This window comes from Oncorhynchus gorbuscha, linkage group LG25 (genome assembly GCF_021184085.1).
Source record: "Oncorhynchus gorbuscha isolate QuinsamMale2020 ecotype Even-year linkage group LG25, OgorEven_v1.0, whole genome shotgun sequence".
NCBI lineage: Eukaryota > Metazoa > Chordata > Actinopteri > Salmoniformes > Salmonidae > Oncorhynchus > Oncorhynchus gorbuscha.
Genome location: NC_060197.1, coordinates 50,399,255 through 50,421,142, shown reverse-complemented (window position 1 = coordinate 50,421,142; position 21,888 = coordinate 50,399,255). Strand labels below are relative to the sequence as shown.

At 48.5% G+C, this 21,888-nt stretch overlaps 1 protein-coding gene across 1 annotated transcript in view; it reads right to left on the bottom strand.

Moving 5' to 3' along the window:
- Positions 1-5,940: 5,940 nt before the first annotated feature.
- The window catches only part of zgc:158659 (uncharacterized protein LOC791141 homolog), a 78,907-nt gene continuing 62,959 nt past the window's right edge, over positions 5,941-21,888 (bottom strand). The window contains 5 exon segments of the mRNA XM_046329101.1: positions 5,941-6,058; positions 11,818-11,980; positions 12,058-12,209; positions 13,441-13,558; positions 18,982-19,152. Coding sequence (XP_046185057.1) covers positions 5,948-6,058; positions 11,818-11,980; positions 12,058-12,209; positions 13,441-13,558; positions 18,982-19,152 — 715 coding nt within the window. The 3' untranslated portion in view covers positions 5,941-5,947.

Genomic DNA, 21,888 nt, shown 5'->3' with positions numbered 1-21,888 from the left:
CGATAGTTGGACCCAGAAAAATGTAATGACGTTTTCCCACAACCAAACAGATCTTCGGTAATCAATCATCACAAATGAAAACCACACATCGTGACTTCGGTAATCCATCATCACAAATGAAAACCAAACAGATCTTCGGTAATCAATCATCACAAATGAAAACCAAACAGATCTTCTGTAATCAATCATCACAAATGAAAACCAAACAGATCTTCTGTAATCAATCATCACAAATGAAAACCAAACAGATCTTCTGTAATCAATCATCACAAATGAAAACCAAACAGATCTTCGGTAATCAATCATCGGTAATCAATCATCACAAATGAAAACCACACATCGTGACTTCGGTAATCAATCGCCACACATCGTGACTTCGGTAATCAATCATTACATTGATAATAAAAACAGCCACAAAAACGATTTAATAAATCACCACGATTGATCCTTTTGGGAATAAAAAAATGTTTTTGTATACCGTGGGCCACCCGTCCGATTGGTGGCCGTACTGTGTAACTACGGCACTGTGGAGATTAATGGTTCGTCCTTTTCCACAACAGACTGGATGTGGAGAATTGAAATAACTAATATCTATAATATCGTGGTTGAGTTCAGTCAGAAAACCTTATTAATTGTTGACCCCATAAGGTTTCTCTGAGATTGTCCTTTTAGAATGACATCCCTGATAACACTATTCAGAGTGACATCCCTGATAATACTATTCAGAATGACATCCCTGATAACACTATTCAGAGTGACATCCCTGATAACACTATTCAGAGTGACATCCCTGATAACACTATTCAGAATGACATCCCTGATAACACTATTCAGAGTGACATCCCTGATAACACTATTCAGAGTGACATCCCTGATAACACTATTCAGAGTGACATCCCTGATAACACTATTCAGAATGACATCCCTGATAACACTATTCAGAATGACAGAGCTCTCGCACACAGGACACAGAACTTTAACGTAGCAACGTAGACAAGTTTATTCCAGAGAAAATCCTCTGGTTAGACCTGTCCTGACCACTAGACCCGTCCTCTGACTATTGACTAGTAAAGTTAGTTGGGGAATGGGGGCTAGTTAAGTTCTGTGTGTTGTGGGCAGAGCTTATTGCACTCACAGTGACTCCTTCAGTCTCCTGGTTATCAATAACGCTGGTTCAATTCAAACACAGTCTCTCAAACAAGGACACATGGGCTACAAACTGGTATCAACTCAACGTTTTCCTTGTTTTCTATTAAACTGATGAGGAAGATGATAGAGACTAGAAATGATCACGATTAAGTTTTTCTTCTCAACATTTTTTTTCTGTTTCAGTGCAAGTCAGATATTTTCCCATGATGCCTTTGGCTTTGTTGCGGTAGCAACCTTTGACCTTTGCCAAACCCTGAGGATCAAAAAACGACCAGAGCGACAACCGACACAACACCCCCATCCATCCTCTCTCAATTACATCCCCTCTGTGACTTCTACCACCATTACCCTAACTCACATCATTACCCTAACATTACCCTAACTCGCATCATTACCCTAACATTACCCTAACTCGCATCATTACCCTAACTCACATCATTACCCTAACATTACCCTAACTCACATCATTAACCTAACATTACCCTAACTCACATCATTACCCTAACATTACCCTACCTCACATCATTACCCTAACTCACATCAACCATCATCCTAACATTACCCTAACTCAAATCATTACCCTAACTCACATCATTACCCTAACATTACCCTAACTCACATCATTACCCTAACATTACCCTAACTGACATCATTACCCTAACTCACATCAACCATCATCCTAACATTACCCTAACTCGCATCATTACCCTAACATTACCCCAACTCACATCATTACCCTAACATTACCCTACCTCACATCATTACCCTAACTCACATCAACCATCATTACCCTAACTCACATCATTACCCTAACTCAAATCATTACCCTACCTCACATCATTACCCCAACTCACATCATTACCCTAACTCAAATCATTACCCGTAACTCACATCATTACCCTAACTCACATCATTACCCTAACTCAAATCATTACCCTAACTCACATCATTACCCCAACTCACATCATTACCCTAACTCACATCATTACCCTAACTCACATCAACCATCATCCTAACATTGTGTCTGAGAGAGAGAGAGAGTAATATTTTCTAGGCAGGGACAGTGTGTGTCTGTGTCTTCTGAGAGAGAGAGAGAGAGAGTCATATTTTCTAGGCAGGGACAGTGTGTATGTGTCTTCTGAGAGAGAGAGAGAGAGTCATATTTTCTAGGCAGGGACAGTGTGTGTGTGTGTCTGTATTCTGAGAGAGAGGGAGAGTAATATGTTCTAGGCAGAAACAGTGTGTGTGTGTATGGGACTATGATTTGAGAAATTCGCATAACAAGCTTGCACTCTGTTCCTTGTCTCCATGTGATGGGTGAAAATATGATCACTCGATGAGAGAACGCGTGCAGCCTATTCTGAACATAATCTTGTCTTTACTGATATGTAAAATGAGTTTGGATGTAGAATGACCAGGAGGATAAACACGTCCTCTGTGTGTACAGGAACATGGGGGCTCCACTTCCCCTGGTCCTTGTTCCTACTCTGGTTTAATAGCAGAACATGGGGCTAATAGTAGCAGCTGTGATCCTCTTTTCAGTGGCAGACATCAACACCGCCTGATTCCATATAGGAATGTCTGGGAACACATTTCACTCTACTCTGTATACCATGGGCTCTCCTACCCTGTTCCTGTAGCTACCCAGTAGTCTGTATGCCATGGGCTCTCCTACCCTGTTCCTGCAGCTACCCAGTACTCTGTATACCATGGGCTCTTCTACCCTGTTCCTACAGCTACCCAGTACTCTGTATACCATGGGCTCTCCTACCCTGTTCCTGCTACCCAGTACTCTGTATACACAGCTACCCAGTACTCTGTATGCCATGGGCTCTCCTACCCTGTTCCTACAGCTACCCAGTACTCTCTATGCCATGGGCTCTCCAACCCTGTTCCTGCAGCTACCCAGTACTCTGTATGCCATGGGCTCTCCAACCCTGTTCAGCTACCCAGTACTCTGTATAACATGGGCTCTCCTACCCTGTTCCTGCTACCCAGTACTCTGTATACACAGCTACCCAGTACGCTGTATGCCATGGGCTCTCCTACCCTGTTCCTGCTACCCAGTACTCTGTATACACAGCTACCCAGTACGCTGTATGCCATGGGCTCTCCTACCCTGTTCCTGCTACCCAGTACTCTGTATGTCATGGGCTCTCCTACCCTGCTCCTGCAGCTACCCAGTACTCTGTATGCCCCTGCAGCTACCCTGCTCCTGCAGCTACCCAGTACTCTGTATGCCATGGGGCTCTCCTACCCTGTTCAGCTACCCAGTACTCTGTATGCCATGGGCACTCCTACCCTGTTCAGCTACCCAGTACTCTGTATGCCATGGGCTCTCCTACCCTGTTCCTGTATCTACCCAGTACTCTGTATGCCATGGGCTCTCCTACCCTGTTCCTGCAGCTACCCAGTACTCTGTATGCCATGGGCTCTCCTACCCTGTTCCTACAGCTACCCAGTACTTAAATCTGGGAAACCAAGTGAAATCCATTGGAGAACATCGATAGTAACATGTTTTCACAACGAAACATACTGAACTAAGCTGTTGACAGCCCCTCCTTGAGGAAAGGGTGAGATATTCTCTAGCTTAAAGGTGTCAAGACTATTAATGATCAAAGTATAAAACTGCCCTTTTTACCAGGCTATTCCAAATCAAATACAAATTCACTATAATTGTAGGTTACCTCTGTAAGCCACCTTGCACAATGAATGAACCAACAGCATCCAGAGGCCTCTACGTGTCCCAGGATATAACGTCTGCAGCGTAGCGTCACCAGTCCACCCAGGATGGATAAGAATACTGTCCACATTCAAAGGCCGTTACTAGAATGTGTTTAATGTTGGAGTATAGGCTAGACCAATTATGTACCAAAGACATCTTAAATCAGTTTTTTTTTAATTGTAAAAGTTTTTCTGCCGTGCGTAATATGCAATAGGCTATGTATTGTGTAAGGGAACAATCATTATTTTAATTCAGATGTTGTTCCGGTCTTGGGCTCATATATAGTAGGCCTATAATCACCTCTAATATACTTCTGAGTGCTTCTCAACGAGCTAGCATGCTAGTTGGCTAACTAGGCTAACCGCACTGCAAACTATACAGTCTACGGCACCTGGTCTGCAATCCATCATGTATACAAGCCCAACTTTAGTTGCCGTTACAATAGTTAGCTAGCTAACTATCCATTTGTACTTTTTCATCCACAAGGACCAGGTTTTCCACTCAGTTTCAACCTGTTGTTGAACATCTTTCTTCAAATTCATCATCACAGTGAGGTGAGTTTTTAAAAATACGGTACTGTTTTGATGATCAGTATTTAATGTGATTTAAAATTGTATTTGCATTGACTTCAGAGTGGTTAGAGGACCAATAGAGCCCTGAGTACCAGACCATTAGGACCTGATGGAGGACCAATAGAGCCCTGAGTACCAGACCATTAGGACCTGATGGAGGGACAATAGAGCCCTGAGTACCAGGCCATTAGGACCTGATGGAGGGACAATAGAGCCCTGAGTACCAGGCCATTAGGACCTGATGGAGGGACAATAGAGCCCTGAGTACCAGGCCATTAGGACCTGATGGAGGGACAATAGAGCCCTGAGTACCAGGCCATTATCGTCCTGTTGGAGGGACAATACTGCCCTGAGTACCAGGCCATTAGGACCTGATGGAGGGACAATAGGGCCCTGAGTACCCGGCCATTAGGACGTGATGGAGGGACAATAGAGCCCTGAGTACCAGGCCATTAGGACCTGATGGAGGGACAATAGAGCCCTGAGTACCAGGCCATTAGGACCTGATGGAGGGACAATAGAGCCCTGAGTACCAGGCCATTAGAACCTGATGGAGGGACAATAGAGCCCTGAGTACCAGGCCATTAGGACCTGATGGAGGGACAATAGAGCCCTGAGTACCAGGCCATTAGGACCTGATGGAGGGACAATAGAGCCCTGAGTACCAGGCCACCTGATGGAGGGGACCTGAGTACCAGGCCATTGACCTGATGGAGGGACAATAGAGCCCTGAGTACCAGGCCATTATCGTCCTGTTGGAGGGACAATACTGCCCTGAGTACCAGGCCATTAGGACCTGATGGAGGGACAATAGAGCCCTGAGTACCCGGCCATTAGGACCTGATGGAGGGACAATAGAGCCCTGAGTACCAGGCCATTAGGACCTGATGGAGGGACAATAGAGCCCTGAGTACCAGGCCATTAGGACCTGATGGAGGGACAATAGAGCCCTGAGTACCAGGCCATTAGAACCTGATGGAGGGACAATAGAGCCCTGAGTACCAGGCCATTATCGTCCTGTTGGAGGGACAATAGAGCCCTGAGTGGGAGGGGGAACGTGTGTTTATGGGAGGGGGAACGTGTGTCAGAATGTTTTAGCTACTGTTGGTAGTAACATACTGGTTATTGCATCTTCATCTTAAATGTGTGTCTGTGTGACTCTCTCTCTTTGTGTGTGTGACTCTCTCTCTCTCTCTCTCTCTCTCTCTCTCTCTCTCTCTCTCTCTCTCTCTCTCTCTCTCTCTCTCTCTCTCTCTCTCCGTCTCTCTCTCTGTCTCACTCTCTCTGTCTCCGTCTCTCTCTCTTCTCTCTGTCTCTCTCTCTGTCTCTCTCTCTCTGTCTGTCTCTCTCTCTGTCTCTCTCTCTCTCTCTCTCTCTCTCTCTCTCTCTCTCTCTCTCTCTCTCTCTCTCTCTCTCTCTCTCTCTCTCTCTCTCTCTCTCTCTCTCTCTCTCTGTGACTGACTCTCTCTCTCTCTCTCTGTGTGTGTGTGTGTGGGGGGGGTCAGTGTTCGTTGGGCATGTGTCTGATGGTGTGGAAGATCCAGTCCATCTTAGTGGTCCATCCTCCATGGTGAGCATCGTTCATTTGCTTGGTGAAGTACTCCAGAGCCTCCTGGTGACACAAACATGTTATAACAGGTTATAACACACAGAGGGACAGCTAATGGGGATCCGTAATAAATATAAATGCATGTCGTAACTTCACTACACATTAGGGCAGGAAAATTCAAATCTGGTCCAGGCCAGATCCACTGCATTTTTCATTGTTTCCCCTCTAATCAGGGCCTGATTTAGACCTGGGACACCAGGTGGGTGATTCCCCTCTAATCAGGGCCTGATTTAGACCTGGGACACCAGGTGGGTGATTCCCCTCTAATCAGGGACTGATTTAGACCTGGGACACCAGGTGGGTGATTCCCCTCTAATCAGGGACTGATTTAGACCTGGGACACCAGGTGGGTGATTCCCCTCTAATCAGGGACCGATTTAGACCTGGGACACCAGGTGGGTGATTCCCCTCTAATCAGGGACTGATATAGACCTGGGACACCAGGTGACACCAGGTGATTCCCCTCTAATCAGGGACTGATTTAGACCTGGGACACCAGGTGTGTGATTCCCCTCTAATCAGGGACCGATTTAGACCTGGAACACCAGGTGGGTGATTCCCCTCTAATCAGGGACTGATTCAGACCTGGGACACCAGGTGGGTGATTCCTCTCTAATCAGGGACTGATTTAGACCTGGGACACCAGGTGGGTGATTCCCCTCTAATCAGGGACTGATATAGACCTGGGACACCAGGTGTGTGATTCCCCTCTAATCAGGGACTGATTTAGACCTGGGACACCAGGTGGGTGATTCCCCTCTAATCAGGGACTGATATAGACCTGGGACACCAGGTGGGTGATTCCCCTCTAATCAGGGACTGATTTAGACCTGGGACACCAGGTGGGTGATTCCCCTCTAATCAGGGACTGATTTAAACCTGGGACACCAGGTGGGTGATTCCTCTCTAATCAGGGACTGATTTAGACCTGGGACACCAGGTGGGTGATTCCCCTCTAATCAGGGACTGATTTAAACCTGGGACACCAGGTGGGTGATTCCTCTCTAATCAGGGACTGATTTAAACCTGGAACACCAGGTGGGTGATTCCCTCTAATCAGGGACTGATTTAAACCTGGGACACCAGGTGGGTGATTCCTCTCTAATCAGGGACTGATTTAAACCTGGAACACCAGGTGGGTGATTCCTCTCTAATCAGGGACTGATTTAAACCTGGAACACCAGGTGGGTGATTCCCCTCTAATCAGGGACTGATTTAAACCTGGAACACCAGGTGGGTGATTCCCCTCTAATCAGGGACTGATTTAAACCTGGAACACCAGGTGGGTGATTCCCCTCTAATCAGGGACTGATTTAAACCTGGGACACCAGGTGGGTGATTCCCCTCTAATCAGGGACTGATTCAGACCTGGAACACCAGGTGGGTGATTCCCCTCTAATCAGGGACTGATTCAGACCTGGGATACCAGGTGTGTGATTCCCCTCTAATCAGGGACTGATTTAAACCTGGAACACCAGGTGGGTGATTCCCCTCTAATCAGGGACTGATTCAGACCTGGGACACCAGGTGTGTGATTCCCCTCTAATCAGGGACTGATTCAGACCTGGAACACCAGGTGGGTGATTCCCCTCTAATCAGGGCCTGATTCAGACCTGGAACACCAGGTGGGTGATTCCCCTCTAATCAGGGACTGATTTAAACCTGTAACACCAGGTGGGTGATTCCCCTCTAATCAGGGACTGATTTAAACCTGGGACACCAGGTGGGTGATTCCCCTCTAATCAGGGACTGATTTAAACCTGGGACACCAGGTGGGTGATTCCCCTCTAATCAGGGACTGATTTAGACCTGGGACACCAGGTGTGTGATTCCCCTCTAATCAGGGACTGATTTAGACCTGGGACACCAGGTGGGTGATTCCCCTCTAATCAGGGACTGATTTAGACCTGGAACACCAGGTGGGTGATTCCCCTCTAATCAGGGACTGATTCAGACCTGGGACACCAGGTGGGTGATTCCTCTCTAATCAGGGACTGATTCAGACCTGGAACACCAGGTGGGTGATTCCCCTCTAATCCTGGGACACCAGGTGGGTGATTCCCCTCTAATCAGGGACTGATTTAGACCTGGAACACCAGGTGGGTGATTCCCCTCTAATCAGGGACTGATTCAGACCTGGGACACCAGGTGGGTGATTCCTCTCTAATCAGGGACTGATTTAGACCTGGGACACCAGGTGGGTGATTCCCCTCTAATCAGGGACTGATTTAGACCTGGGACACCAGGTGGGTGATTCCTCTCTAATCAGGGACTGATTTAGACCTGGGACACCAGGTGGGTGATTCCCCTCTAATCAGGGACTGATTTAAACCTGGGACACCAGGTGGGTGATTCCCCTCTAATCAGGGACTGATTTAAACCTGGAACACCAGGTGGGTGATTCCCCTCTAATCAGGGACTGATTTAAACCTGGAACACCAGGTGGGTGATTCCCCTCTAATCAGGGACTGATTTAAACCTGGGACACCAGGTGGGTGATTCCCCTCTAATCAGGGACTGATTTAAACCTGGGACACCAGGTGGGTGATTCCCCTCTAATCAGGGACTGATTCAGACCTGGGACACCAGGTGGGTGATTCCCCTCTAATCAGGGACTGATTCAGACCTGGGACACCAGGTGGGTGATTCCCCTCTAATCAGGGACTGATTTAAACCTGGGACACCAGGTGGGTGATTCCCCTCTAATCAGGGCCTGATTTAAACCTGGGACACCAGGTGGGTGATTCCCCTCTAATCAGGGACTGATTCAGACCTGGGACACCAGGTGTGTGATTCCCCTCTAATCAGGGACTGATTTAGACCTGGGACACCAGGTGGGTGATTCCCCTCTAATCAGGGACCGATTTAGACCTGGAACACCAGGTGGGTGATTCCCCTCTAATCAGGGACTCATTCAGACCTGGGACACCAGGTGGGTGATTCCTCTCTAATCAGGGACTGATTCAGACCTGGAACACCAGGTGGGTGATTCCCCTCTAATCAGGGAGCTGGGACACCAGGTGGGTGATTCCCCTCTAATCAGGGACTGATTTAGACCTGGGACACCAGGTGGGTGATTCCCCTCTAATCAGGGACTGATATAGACCTGGGACACCAGGTGGGTGATTCCCCTCTAATCAGGGCCTGATTTAGACCTGGGACACCAGGTGGGTGATTCCCCTCTAATCAGGGACTGATATAGACCTGGGACACCAGGTGGGTGATTCCTCTCTAATCAGGGACTGATTCAGACCTGGGACACCAGGTGGGTGATTCCCCTCTAATCAGGGACTGATTTAGACCTGGGACACCAGGTGGGTGATTCCCCTCTAATCAGGGACTGATTTAGACCTGGGACACCAGGTGGGTGATTCCCCTCTAATCAGGGCCTGATTTAAACCTGGGACACCAGGTGGGTGATTCCTCTCTAATCAGGGACTGATTCAGACCTGGAACACCAGGTGGGTGATTCCCCTCTAATCAGGGACTGATTTAGACCTGGGACACCAGGTGGGTGATTCCCCTCTAATCAGGGACTGATTTAGATCTGGGACACCAGGTGGGTGATTCCCCTCTAATCAGGGACTGATTTAGACCTGGGACACCAGGTGGGTGATTCCCCTCTAATCAGGGCCTGATTTAAACCTGGGACACCAGGTGGGTGATTCCCCTCTAATCAGGGACTGATTTAGACCTGGAACACCAGGTGGGTGATTCCCCTCTAATCAGGGACTGATTTAGACCTGGACACCAGGTGGGTGATTCCCCTCTAATCAGGGCCTGATTTAAACCTGGGACACCAGGTGGGTGATTCCCCTCTAATCAGGGACTGATTTAGACCTGTAACACCAGGTGGGTGATTCCCCTCTAATCAGGGACTGATTTAGACCTGGAACACCAGGTGGGTGATTCCCCTCTAATCAGGGCCTGATTTAGACCTGGAACACCAGGTGGGTGATTCCCCTCTAATCAGGGCCTGATTTAAACCTGGGACACCAGGTGGGTGATTCCTCTCTAATCAGGGACTGATTCAGACCTGGAACACCAGGTGGGTGATTCCCCTCTAATCAGGGACTGATTTAGACCTGGGACACCAGGTGGGTGATTCCCCTCTAATCAGGGACTGATTTAGATCTGGGACACCAGGTGGGTGATTCCCCTCTAATCAGGGACTGATTTAGACCTGGGACACCAGGTGGGTGATTCCCCTCTAATCAGGGCCTGATTTAAACCTGGGACACCAGGTGGGTGATTCCCCTCTAATCAGGGACTGATTTAGACCTGGAACACCAGGTGGGTGATTCCCCTCTAATCAGGGACTGATTTAGACCTGGAACACCAGGTGGGTGATTCCCCTCTAATCAGGGCCTGATTTAAACCTGGGACACCAGGTGGGTGATTCCCCTCTAATCAGGGACTGATTTAGACCTGGAACACCAGGTGGGTGATTCCCCTCTAATCAGGGACTGATTTAGACCTGAAACACCAGGTGGGTGATTCCCCTCTAATCAGGGCCTGATTTAGACCTGGAACACCAGGTGGGTGATTCCCCTCTAATCAGGGACTGATTTAGACCTGGAACACCAGGTGGGTGATTCCCCTCTAATCAGGGACTGATTTAGACCTGGAACACCAGCTGGGTGATTCCCCTCTAATCAGGGACTGATTTAGACCTGGGACACCAGGTGGGTGATGCCCCTCTAATCAGGGACTGATTTAGACCTGGAACACCAGGTGGGTGATGCCCCTCTAATCAGGGACTGATTTAGACCTGGAACACCAGGTGGGTGATTCCCCTCTAATCAGGGACTGATTTAGACCTGGAACACCAGGTGGGTGATTCATTATCAGGCAGAACAGAAAACCATGCAGAAGTCTGGAAAGTCCAGGCTCTCATTTGAATCCCCATGGAACAGGCTCTTCCTCAGGTAGGGTTAGGGGTCAGGGGTCAGGGGTCAGTTTTTTAAAATTATCTGTTGGCTCGTCTACAGAGCGATGGTTTTCCTCAGATGGGGTCAGGGGTTCTGTATTACCTGTTGGCTGTCTGGAAAGTCCAGGCTCTCATTTGAATCCCCATGGAACAGGCTCTTCCTCAGGTAGGGTTAGGGGTCAGGGGTCAGGGGTCAGTTTTTTTAAATTATCTGTTGGCTCGTCTACAGAGCGATGGTTTTCCTCAGATGGGGTCAGGGGTTCTGTATTACCTGTTGGCTGTTCTCCAGAGCGAGGGTCTTCCTCAGGTAGGGTTAGGGGTCAGGGGTCAGGGGTTCTGTATTACCTGTTGGCTGTTCTCCAGAGCGAGGGTCTTCCTCAGGTAGGGTTAGGGGTCAGGGGTCAGGGGTTCTGTATTACCTGTTGGCTGTTCTCCAGAGCGAGGGTCTTCCTCAGGTAGGGTTAGGGGTCAGGGGTCAGGGGTTCTGTATTACCTGTTGGCTGTTCTCCAGAGCGAGGGTCTTCCTCAGGTAGGGTTAGGGGTCAGGGGTCAGGGGTTGTGTATTACCTGTTGGCTGTTCTCCAGAGCAAGGGTCTTCCTGTTGGCTGTTCTCCAGAGCGAGGGTCTGTCAGGTAGGGTTAGGGGTTAGGGGTCAGGGGTCAGGGGTTCTGTATTACCTGTTGGCTGTTCTCCAGAGCGAGGGTCTTCCTCAGGTACGGTTAGGGGTCAGGGGTCAGGGGTTCTGTATTACCTGTTGGCTCTTCTCCAGGGCAAGGGTCTTCCTCAGGTAGGGTTAGGGGTCAGGGGTCAGGGGTCAGGGGTTCTGTATTACCTGTTGGCTCTTCTCCAGGGCGAGGGTCTTCCTCAGGTAAGCAATGTCATCAAAGGACTGTAGTTCAGGCATGCCACAGCCCAGCAACAGGGAGAACAGGTTGATGAACAGAGAGGCATGCTGTCGGATGGATAGGTACGCCTTGTAACACATCTCCTGGAACCTGGGGGGAAGGGGGGGTTAACAGGGGGTGTGTTCTCTGTGTGTGTACTGTTTGTATGTGTACGGTGTATCTTGTACCTCTCAAACTCTTTGGTCTTGGTACACTCCTGGACTCCCTTACTGATGACAATCAGGAAGTCCTGTGTCAGAACGAAGGGAACTCTCTCTCTCTTATAGCCAAACTTCTTCTTCTTATGATCCAGGAAGTGGCCAAAGTCTATATGGAACAGCTGGGGGAGAGAGAGAGGGAGGGAGTGGATGGGGTGGATGGAGAGTGAGAGGATGGAGACAGAGAGAGATGGAGGGAACGGAGGGAGAGTGAGAGGATGGAGACAGAGAGAGATGATGGAGGGAGAGAGAGATGGAGGGAGCGGAGGGAGAGTGAGAGGATGGAGACAGAGAGAGATGATGGAGGGAGAGAGAGATGGAGGGAGCGGAGGGAGAGTGAGAGGATGGAGACAGAGAGAGATGATGGAGGGAGCGGATGAAGAGGGAGAGAGGATGGAGACAGAGAGATGATGGAGGGAGAGAGAGATGGAGGGAGCGGAGGGAGAGTGAGAGGATGGAGACAGAGAGAGATGATGGAGGGAGCGGATGGAGACAGAGAGAGAGGATGGAGGGAGAGAGAGAGGATGGAGGGAGTGGATGGAGAGTGAGAGGATGGAGAGTGAGAGAGAGGATGGAGGGAGAGAGAGAGAGGATGGAGACGGAGGGAGCAGATGGAGGGAGAGAGAGAGGATGGATGGAGAGGGAGAGAGAGGATAGAGACAGAGAGAGAGGATGGAGAGGGAGAGTGAGGATAGAGACAGAGAGAGAGGATGGAGATTGAGGGAGCAGATGGAAAGGGAGAGAGAGAGAGAGAGGATGGAGAAGATGGAGATGGAGGGAGCAGATGGAGAGGGAGAGAGAGGATGGATGGAGAGGGAGAGAGAGAGGATGGATGGAGAGGATGGAGAGGGAGAGAGAGGATGGAGGGAGCGGATGGAGAGGGTGGAGAGAGAGAGAGAGAGAGATGGAGAGAGAGAGGATGGAGAGAGAGGATGGAGGGAACGGATGGAGAGAGGATGGAGAGGGAGAGAGAGGATGGAGGGAGAGGATGGAGAGGGAGAGAGAGGATGGAGGGAGAGAGAGGATGGAGGGAGAGAGAGGATGGAGAGGATGGAGAGGGAGAGAGAGGATGGAGAGGGAGAGAGAGGATGGAGAGGGAGAGAGAGGATGGAGAGGATGGAGAGGGAGAGAGAGGATGGAGAGGGAGAGAGAGGATGGAGAGGGAGAGAGAGGATGGAGAGGATGGAGAGGGAGAGAGAGGATGGAGAGGGAGAGAGAGGATGGAGAGGGAGAGAGAGGATGGAGAGGATGGAGAGGGAGAGAGAGGATGGAGAGGGAGAGAGTATGGTATGATGATAGATGGTATGATGGTATGATGATAGATGGTATGATGATAGATGGTATGTGTGTTACCTGTCCGTTCTCCTTAACCATGATGTTGGAGTTGTGTCTGTCTCCAATACCCAGGATGAAGGTGGCTACGCAGTACCCTGCACAGGACCTGGTGAACAGGTCAATCGCTCGGTCATACCTGGGAATGAATAGGGTTACAGGTCAATCTGGTAGTGAATAGGGTTACAGGTCTATCTGGTAGTGAATAGGGTTACAGGTCTATCTGGTAGTGAATAGGGTTACAGGTCTATCTGGTAGTGAATAGGGTTACAGGTCTATCTGGTAGTGAATAGGGTTAAAGGTCTATCTGGTAGTGAATAGGGTTACAGGTCTATCTGGTAGTGAATAGGGTTACAGGTCTATCTGGTAGTGAATAGGGTTACAGGTCAATCTGGTAGTGAATAGGGTTACAGGTCTATCTGGTAGTGAATAGGGTTACAGGTCTATCTGGGAGTGAATAGGGTTACAGGTCTATCTGGTAGTGAATAGGGTTACAGGTCTATCTGGTAGTGAATAGGGTTACAGGTCTATCTGGTAGTGAATAGGGTTACAGGTCTATCTGGTAGTGAATAGGGTTACAGGTCTATCTGGTAGTGAATAGGGTTACAGGTCTATCTGGTAGTGAATAGGGTTACAGGTCTATCTGGTAGTGAATAGGGTTACAGGTCTATCTGGTAGTGAATAGGGTTACAGGTCTATCTGGTAGTGAATAGGGTTACAGGTCTATCTGGTAGTGAATAGGGTTACAGGTCTATCTGGTAGTGAATAGGGTTACAGGTCTATCTGGTAGTGAATAGGGTTACAGGTCAATCTGGTAGTGAATAGGGTTACAGGTCTATCTGGTAGTGAATAGGGTTACAGGTCTATCTGGTAGTGAATAGGGTTAAAGGTCTATCTGGTAGTGAATGGGGTTACAGGTCTATCTGGTAGTGAATAGGGTTACAGGTCTATCTGGTAGTGAATAGGGTTACAGGTCAATCTGGGAGTGAATAGGGTTACAGGTCAATCTGGTAGTGAATAGGGTTACAGGTCAATCTGGTAGTGAATAGGGTTACAGGTCAATCTGGGAGTGAATAGGGTTACAGGTCAATCTGGGAGTGAATAGGGTTACAGGTCAATCTGGGACTGAATAGGGTTACAGGTCAATCTGGTAGTGAATAGGGTTACAGGTCAATCTGGTAGTGAATAGGGTTACAGGTCAATCTGGGAGTGAATAGGGTTACAGGTCAATCTGGTAGTGAATAGGGTTACAGGTCTATCTGGTAGTGAATAGGGTTAAAGGTCTATCTGGTAGTGAATAGGGTTACAGGTCTATCTGGTAGTGAATAGGGTTACAGGTCAATTACTCTGTCATACCTGGTAGTGAATAGGGTTACAGGTCAATTACTCTGTCATACCTGGTAGTGAATAGGGTTACAGGTCAATTACTCTGTCATACCTGGTAGTGAATAGGGTTACAGGTCAATTACTCTGTCATACCTGGTAGTGAATAGGGTTACAGGTCAATTACTCTGTCATGTCTGGTAGTGAATAGGGTTACAGGTCAATTACTCTGTCATACCTGGTAGTGAATAGGGTTACAGGTCAATTACTCTGTCATACCTGGTAGTGAATAGGGTTACAGGTCAATTACTCTGTCATACCTGGTAGTGAATAGGGTTACAGGTCAATTACTCTGTCATACCTGGTAGTGAATAGGGTTACAGGTCAATTACTCTGTCATACCTGGTAGTGAATAGGGTTACAGGTCTATCTGGGAGTGAATAGGGTTACAGGTCTATCTGGTAGTGAATAGGGTTACAGGTCTATCTGGTAGTGAATAGGGTTACAGGTCTATCTGGTATTGAATAGGGTTACAGGTCTATCTGGGAGTGAATAGGGTTACAGGTCTATCTGGTAGTGAATAGGGTTACATGTCTATCTGGTAGTGAATAGGGTTACAGGTCTATCTGGTAGTGAATAGGGTTACAGGTCAATTACTCTGTCATACCTGGTAGTGAATAGGGTTACAGGTCTATCTGGTAGTGAATAGGGTTACAGGTCTATCTGGTAGTGAATAGGGTTACAGGTCTATCTGGTAGTGAATAGGGTTACAGGTCTATCTGGTATTGAATAGGGTTACAGGTCTATCTGGGAGTGAATAGGGTTACAGGTCTATCTGGTAGTGAATAGGGTTACATGTCTATCTGGTAGTGAATAGGGTTACAGGTCTATCTGGTAGTGAATAGGGTTACAGGTCAATTACTCTGTCATACCTGGTAGTGAATAGGGTTACAGGTCTATCTGGTAGTGAATAGGGTTACAGGTCTATCTGGTAGTGAATAGGGTTACAGGTCTATCTGGTAGTGAATAGGGTTACAGGTCTATCTGGTAGTGAATAGGGTTACAGGTCTATCTGGTAGTGAATAGGGTTACAGGTCTATCTGGTAGTGAATAGGGTTACAGGTCTATCTGGTAGTGAATAGGGTTAAAGGTCTATCTGGTAGTGAATAGGGTTACAGGTCTATCTGGTAGTGAATAGGGTTACAGGTCTATCTGGTAGTGAATAGGGTTACAGGTCAATCTGGGAGTGAATAGGGTTACAGGTCTATCTGGTAGTGAATAGGGTTAAAGGTCTATCTGGTAGTGAATAGGGTTACAGGTCTATCTGGTAGTGAATAGGGTTACAGGTCAATTACTCTGTCATACCTGGTAGTGAATAGGGTTACAGGTCAATTACTCTGTCATACCTGGTAGTGAATAGGGTTACAGGTCTATCTGGTAGTGAATAGGGTTACAGGTCTATCTGGTAGTGAATAGAGTTACAGGTCAATCTGGGAGTGAATAGGGTTACAGGTCTATCTGGTAGTGAATAGGGTTAAAGGTCTATCTGGTAGTGAATAGGGTTACAGGTCTATCTGGTAGTGAATAGGGTTACAGGTCAATTACTCTGTCATACCTGGTAGTGAATAGGGTTACAGGTCAATTACTCTGTCATACCTGGTAGTGAATAGGGTTACAGGTCAATTACTCTGTCATACCTGGTAGTGAATAGGGTTACAGGTCAATTACTCTGTCATACCTGGTAGTGAATAGGGTTACAGGTCAATCTGGGAATGAATAGGGTTACAGGTCTATCTGGTAGTGAATAGGGTTACAGGTCAATCTGGGAATGAATAGGGTTACAGGTCTATCTGGTAGTGAATAGGGTTAAAGGTCTATCTGGTAGTGAATAGGGTTACAGGTCTATCTGGTAGTGAATAGGGTTACAGGTCTATCTGGTAGTGAATAGGGTTACAGGTCTATCTGGTAGTGAATAGGGTTACAGGTCTATCTGGTAGTGAATAGGGTTACAGGTCTATCTGGTAGTGTGAATAGGGTTACAGGTCTATCTGGTAGTGAATAGGGTTACAGGTCTATCTGGTAGTGAATAGGGTTACAGGTCTATCTGGTAGTGAATAGGGTTACAGGTCTATCTGGTAGTGAATAGGGTTACAGGTCTATCTGGTAGTGAATAGGGTTACAGGTCTATCTGGTAGTGAATAGGGTTACAGGTCTATCTGGTAGTGAATAGGCTTTTAATGCACTGGATCACAGCTCTGCACAAGACAGAGAGGTGTTTAAAGTCTATATATAGAGGGAGACAGAGAGGTGTTTAAAGTCTATATATAGAGGGAGACAGACAAGTGTAACAGACAGATAGTTAGACAGACAGACAGACAGACAGACAGGTGTAACAGACAGATAGTTAGACAGACAGACAGGTGTAACAGGAAGACAGACAGGTGAAACAGACAGACAAACAAGTGTAACAGACAGATAGTTAGACAGACAGGTGTAACGGAGAGACAGACAGGTGTAACGGAGAGACAGACAGGTGTAACAGACAGACAGACAGGTGTAACAGACAGACAGGTGTAACAGACAGACAGACAGACAGACAGACAGGTGTAACAGACAGACATACAGGTGTAACAGACAGACATACAGGTGTAACAGACAGACAGGTGTAACAGACAGACAGACAGGTGTAACAGACAGACATACAGGTGTAACAGACAGACAGACAGACAGGTGTAACAGACAGACAGGTGTAACAGACAGACAGGTGTAACAGACAGACAGGTGTAACAGGAAGACAGACAGGTGTAACAGACAGACATACAGGTGTGACAGACAGACAGGTGTAACAGACAGACAGACAGGTGTAACAGACAGCCATGCAGGTGTAACAGACAGACAGACAGGTGTAACAGACAGACAGGTGTAACAGGACAGACAGACAGGTGTAACAGGAAGACAGACAGGTGTAACAGACAGACAGACAGGTGTAACAGACATACAGGTGTAACAGACAGACAGGTGTAACAGACAGACAGACAGGTTTAACAGACAGACAGGTGTAACAGACAGACAGACAGGTGTAACAGACAGACATACAGGTGTAACAGACATACAGGTGTAACAGACATACAGGTGTAACAGACAGACAGGTGTAGCAGACAGACAGACAGGTGTAACAGACAGACAGGTGTAGACAGACAGACAGGTGTAACGGACAGACAGGTGTAACAGACAGACAGGTGTAACAGACAGACAGGTGTACCAGACAGGCAGACAGGTGTAACAGACAGACATGTGTAACAGACAGACAGGTGTAACAGACAGACAGGTGTAACGACAGACAGGTGTAACGGACATACAGACAGACAGGTGTAACAGACAGACAGGTGTAACAGACAGACAGACAGGTGTAACGGACATACAGACAGACAGGTGTAACAGACAGACAGACAGGTGTAACGGACATACAGACAGACAGGTGTAACAGACAGACAGACAGGTGTAACGGACATACAGACAGACAGGTGTAACAGACAGACAGGTGTAACAGACAGACAGACAGACAGACAGACAGGTGTAACGGACAGACAGGTGTAACAGACAGACAGGTGTAACAGACAGACAGACAGGTGTACCAGACAGGCAGACAGGTGTAACAGACAGACAGGTGTAACAGACAGACAGGTGTAACAGACAGACAGGTGTAACGGACATACAGACAGACAGGTGTAACAGACAGACAGGTGTAACAGACAGACAGGTGTAACGGACAGACAGGTGTAACGGACAGACAGGTGTAACGGACAGACAGGTGTAACAGACAGACAGGTGTAACAGACAGACAGGTGTAACAGACAGACAGGTGTAACGGACATACAGACAGACAGGTGTAACAGACAGACAGGTGTAACAGACAGACAGGTGTAACGGACAGACAGGTGTAACGGACATACAGACAGACAGGTGTAACAGACAGACAGACAGGTGTAACAGACAGACAGACAGGTATAACAGACAGACAGGTGTAACAGACAGACAGGTGTAACAGACAGACAGACAGACAGACAGGTGTAACAGACAGACAGGTGTAACAGACAGACAGGTGTAACAGACAGACAGGTGTAACAGACAGACAGACAGACAGACAGGTGTAACGGACATACAGACAGACAGGTGTAACAGACAGACAGGTGTAACAGACAGACAGGTGTAACAGACAGACAGATGGCCTCTACCCACCCCTCTCCTCTGTTCTTGTCCTTGATCCAGTGGTGCAGTGTGTGGCTGTTGAACTGCAGCGCCCCCTTCAGGCCTCCTTTACACTGGATCTGCATGATGGTGTAGCTGTTCTTCACAACCTCTATCAGCCCCACACAGTCCCCTATAGACAGACAGCCATACGGTAACATCCTGTAGGGAGGGGTTAAATAGAGGTCAACACACAGTCCCCTATAGACAGACAGCCATACGGTAACATCCTGTAGGGAGGGGTTAAATAGAGGTCAACACACAGTCCCCTATAGACAGACAGCCATACGGTAACATCCTGTAGGGAGGGGTTAAATAGAGATCAACACACAGTCCCCTATAGACAGACAGCCATACGGTAACATCCTGTAGGGAGGGGTTAAATAGAGGTCAACACACAGTCCCCTATAGACAGACAGAGGGGTTACCCTCCTCCCTCTGATCAATGTTTCAGTAGGTCTACACCCTGAAGTTTAACACTTGTGTACAACACACACACACACACACACACACACACACACACACACACACACACACACACACACACACACACACACACACACACACACACACACACACACACACACACACACACACACACACACACACACACACACACACACACACACACACACACACACACAAACTGTTAAAGCTTCAGTCACTCTAAATGACTACAGCTCTCTGGATACAAATCATATTATAAAATTGTCCAATAACTCCAACAATGAAAACACCGGACCCTAAGCCTAACTCTAACCGAACCAGCAGCAGACCACCCTAACTCTAACCGAACCAGCAGCAGACCACCCTAACTCTAACCGAATCAGCAGCAGACCACCCTAACTCTAACCGAACCAGCAGCAGACCACCCTAACTCTAACCGAACCAGCAGCAGACCACCCTAACTCTAACCGAACCAGCAGCAGACCACCCTAACTCTAACCGAACCAGCAGCAGACCACCCTAACTCTAACCGAACCAGCAGCAGACCACCCTAACTCTAACCGAACCAGCAGCAGACCACCCTAACTCTAACCGAACCAGCAGCAGACCACCCTAACTCTAACCGAACCAGCAGCAGACAACCCTAACCCTAACCGAACCAGCAGCAGACCACCCTAACCCTAACCGAACCAGCAGCAGACCACCCTAACCCTAACCGAACCAGCAGCAGACCACCCTAACCCTAACCGAACCAGCAGCAGACCACCCTGCATCCCACTGTGTTAACCAGCAGCAGACCACCCTAACCGAACCAGCAGCAGACCACCCTAACCGAACCAGCAGCAGACCACCCTAACCGAACCAGCAGCAGACCACCCTGTACCCCACTGCTGTCTTTAACCAGCAGCAGACCACCCTGTACCCCACTGTGTTAACCAGCAGCAGACCACCCTGTACCCCACTATGTTAACCAGCAGCAGACCACCCTGTATCCCACTGTGTTAACCAGCAGCAGACCACCCTGTATCCCACTATGTTAACCAGCAGCAGACCACCCTGTATCCCACTATGTTAACCAGCAGCAGACCACCCTGTACCCCACTATGTTAACCAGCAGCAAACCACCCTGTATCCCACTGTTGGCTTTAACCAGCAGCAGACCACCCTGCATCCCAGCAGTTTGCCAGCAGCAGACCACCCTGTATCCCACTGTGTTAACCAGCAGCAGACCACCCTGTATCCCACTGTTGTAACCAGCAGCAGACCACCCTGTACCCCACTATGTTAACCAGCAGTAGACCACCCTGTATCCCACTATGTTAACCAGCAGCAGACCACCCTGTATCCCACTGTGTTAACCAGCAGCAGACCACCCTGTACCCCACTATGTTAACCAGCAGCAGACCACCCTGTACCCCACTATGTTAACCAGCAGCAGACCACCCTGTATCCCACTGTTGGCTTTAACCAGCAGCAGACCACCCTGTACCCCACTGTGTTAACCAGCAGCAGACCACCCTGTACTCCACTGTGTTAACCAGCAGCAGACCACCCTGTATCCCACTATGTTAACCAGCAGCAGACCACCCTGTACCCCACTGTGTTAACCAGCAGCAGACCACCCGGGACCCCACTATGTTAACCAGCAGCAGACCACCCTGTACCCCACTATGTTAACCAGCAGCAGACCACCCTGTACCCCACTGTGTTAACCAGCAGCAGACCACCCTGCATCCCACTGTTAACCAGTAGCAGACCACCCTGCATCCCACTGTCTTTAACCAGCAGCAGACCACCCTGTACCCCACTGTTGGCTTTAACCAGCAGCAGACCACCCTGTATCCCACTATGTTAACCAGCAGCAGACCACCCTGTATCCCACTGTGGTTAACCAGCAGCAGACCACCCTGTATCCCACTATGTTAACCAGCAGCAGACCACCCTGTATCCCACTATGTTAACCAGCAGCAGACCACCCTGTACCCCACTGTGTTAACCAGCAGCAGACCACCCTGTATCCCACTATGTTAACCAGCAGCTGACCACCCTGTATCCCACTATGTTAACCAACAGCTGACCACCCTGTATCCCACTGTTGTAACCAGCAGCAGACCACCCTGTACCCCACTATGTTAACCAGCAGTAGACCACCCTGTATCCCACTGTGTTAACCAGCAGCAGACCACCCTGCATCCCACTATGTTAACCAGCAGCAGACCACCCTGCATCCCAGCAGTTTGCCAGCAGCAGACCACCCTGTATCCCACTGTTGGCTTTAACCAGCAGCAGACCACCCTGTATCCCACTATGTTAACCAGCAGCAGACCACCCTGTATCCCACTATGTTAACCAGCAGCAGACCACCCTGCATCCCACTATGTTAACCAGCAGCAGACCACCCTGCATCCCAGCAGTTTGACTAAACTCTGTCCTGATAACATCACTAAACTC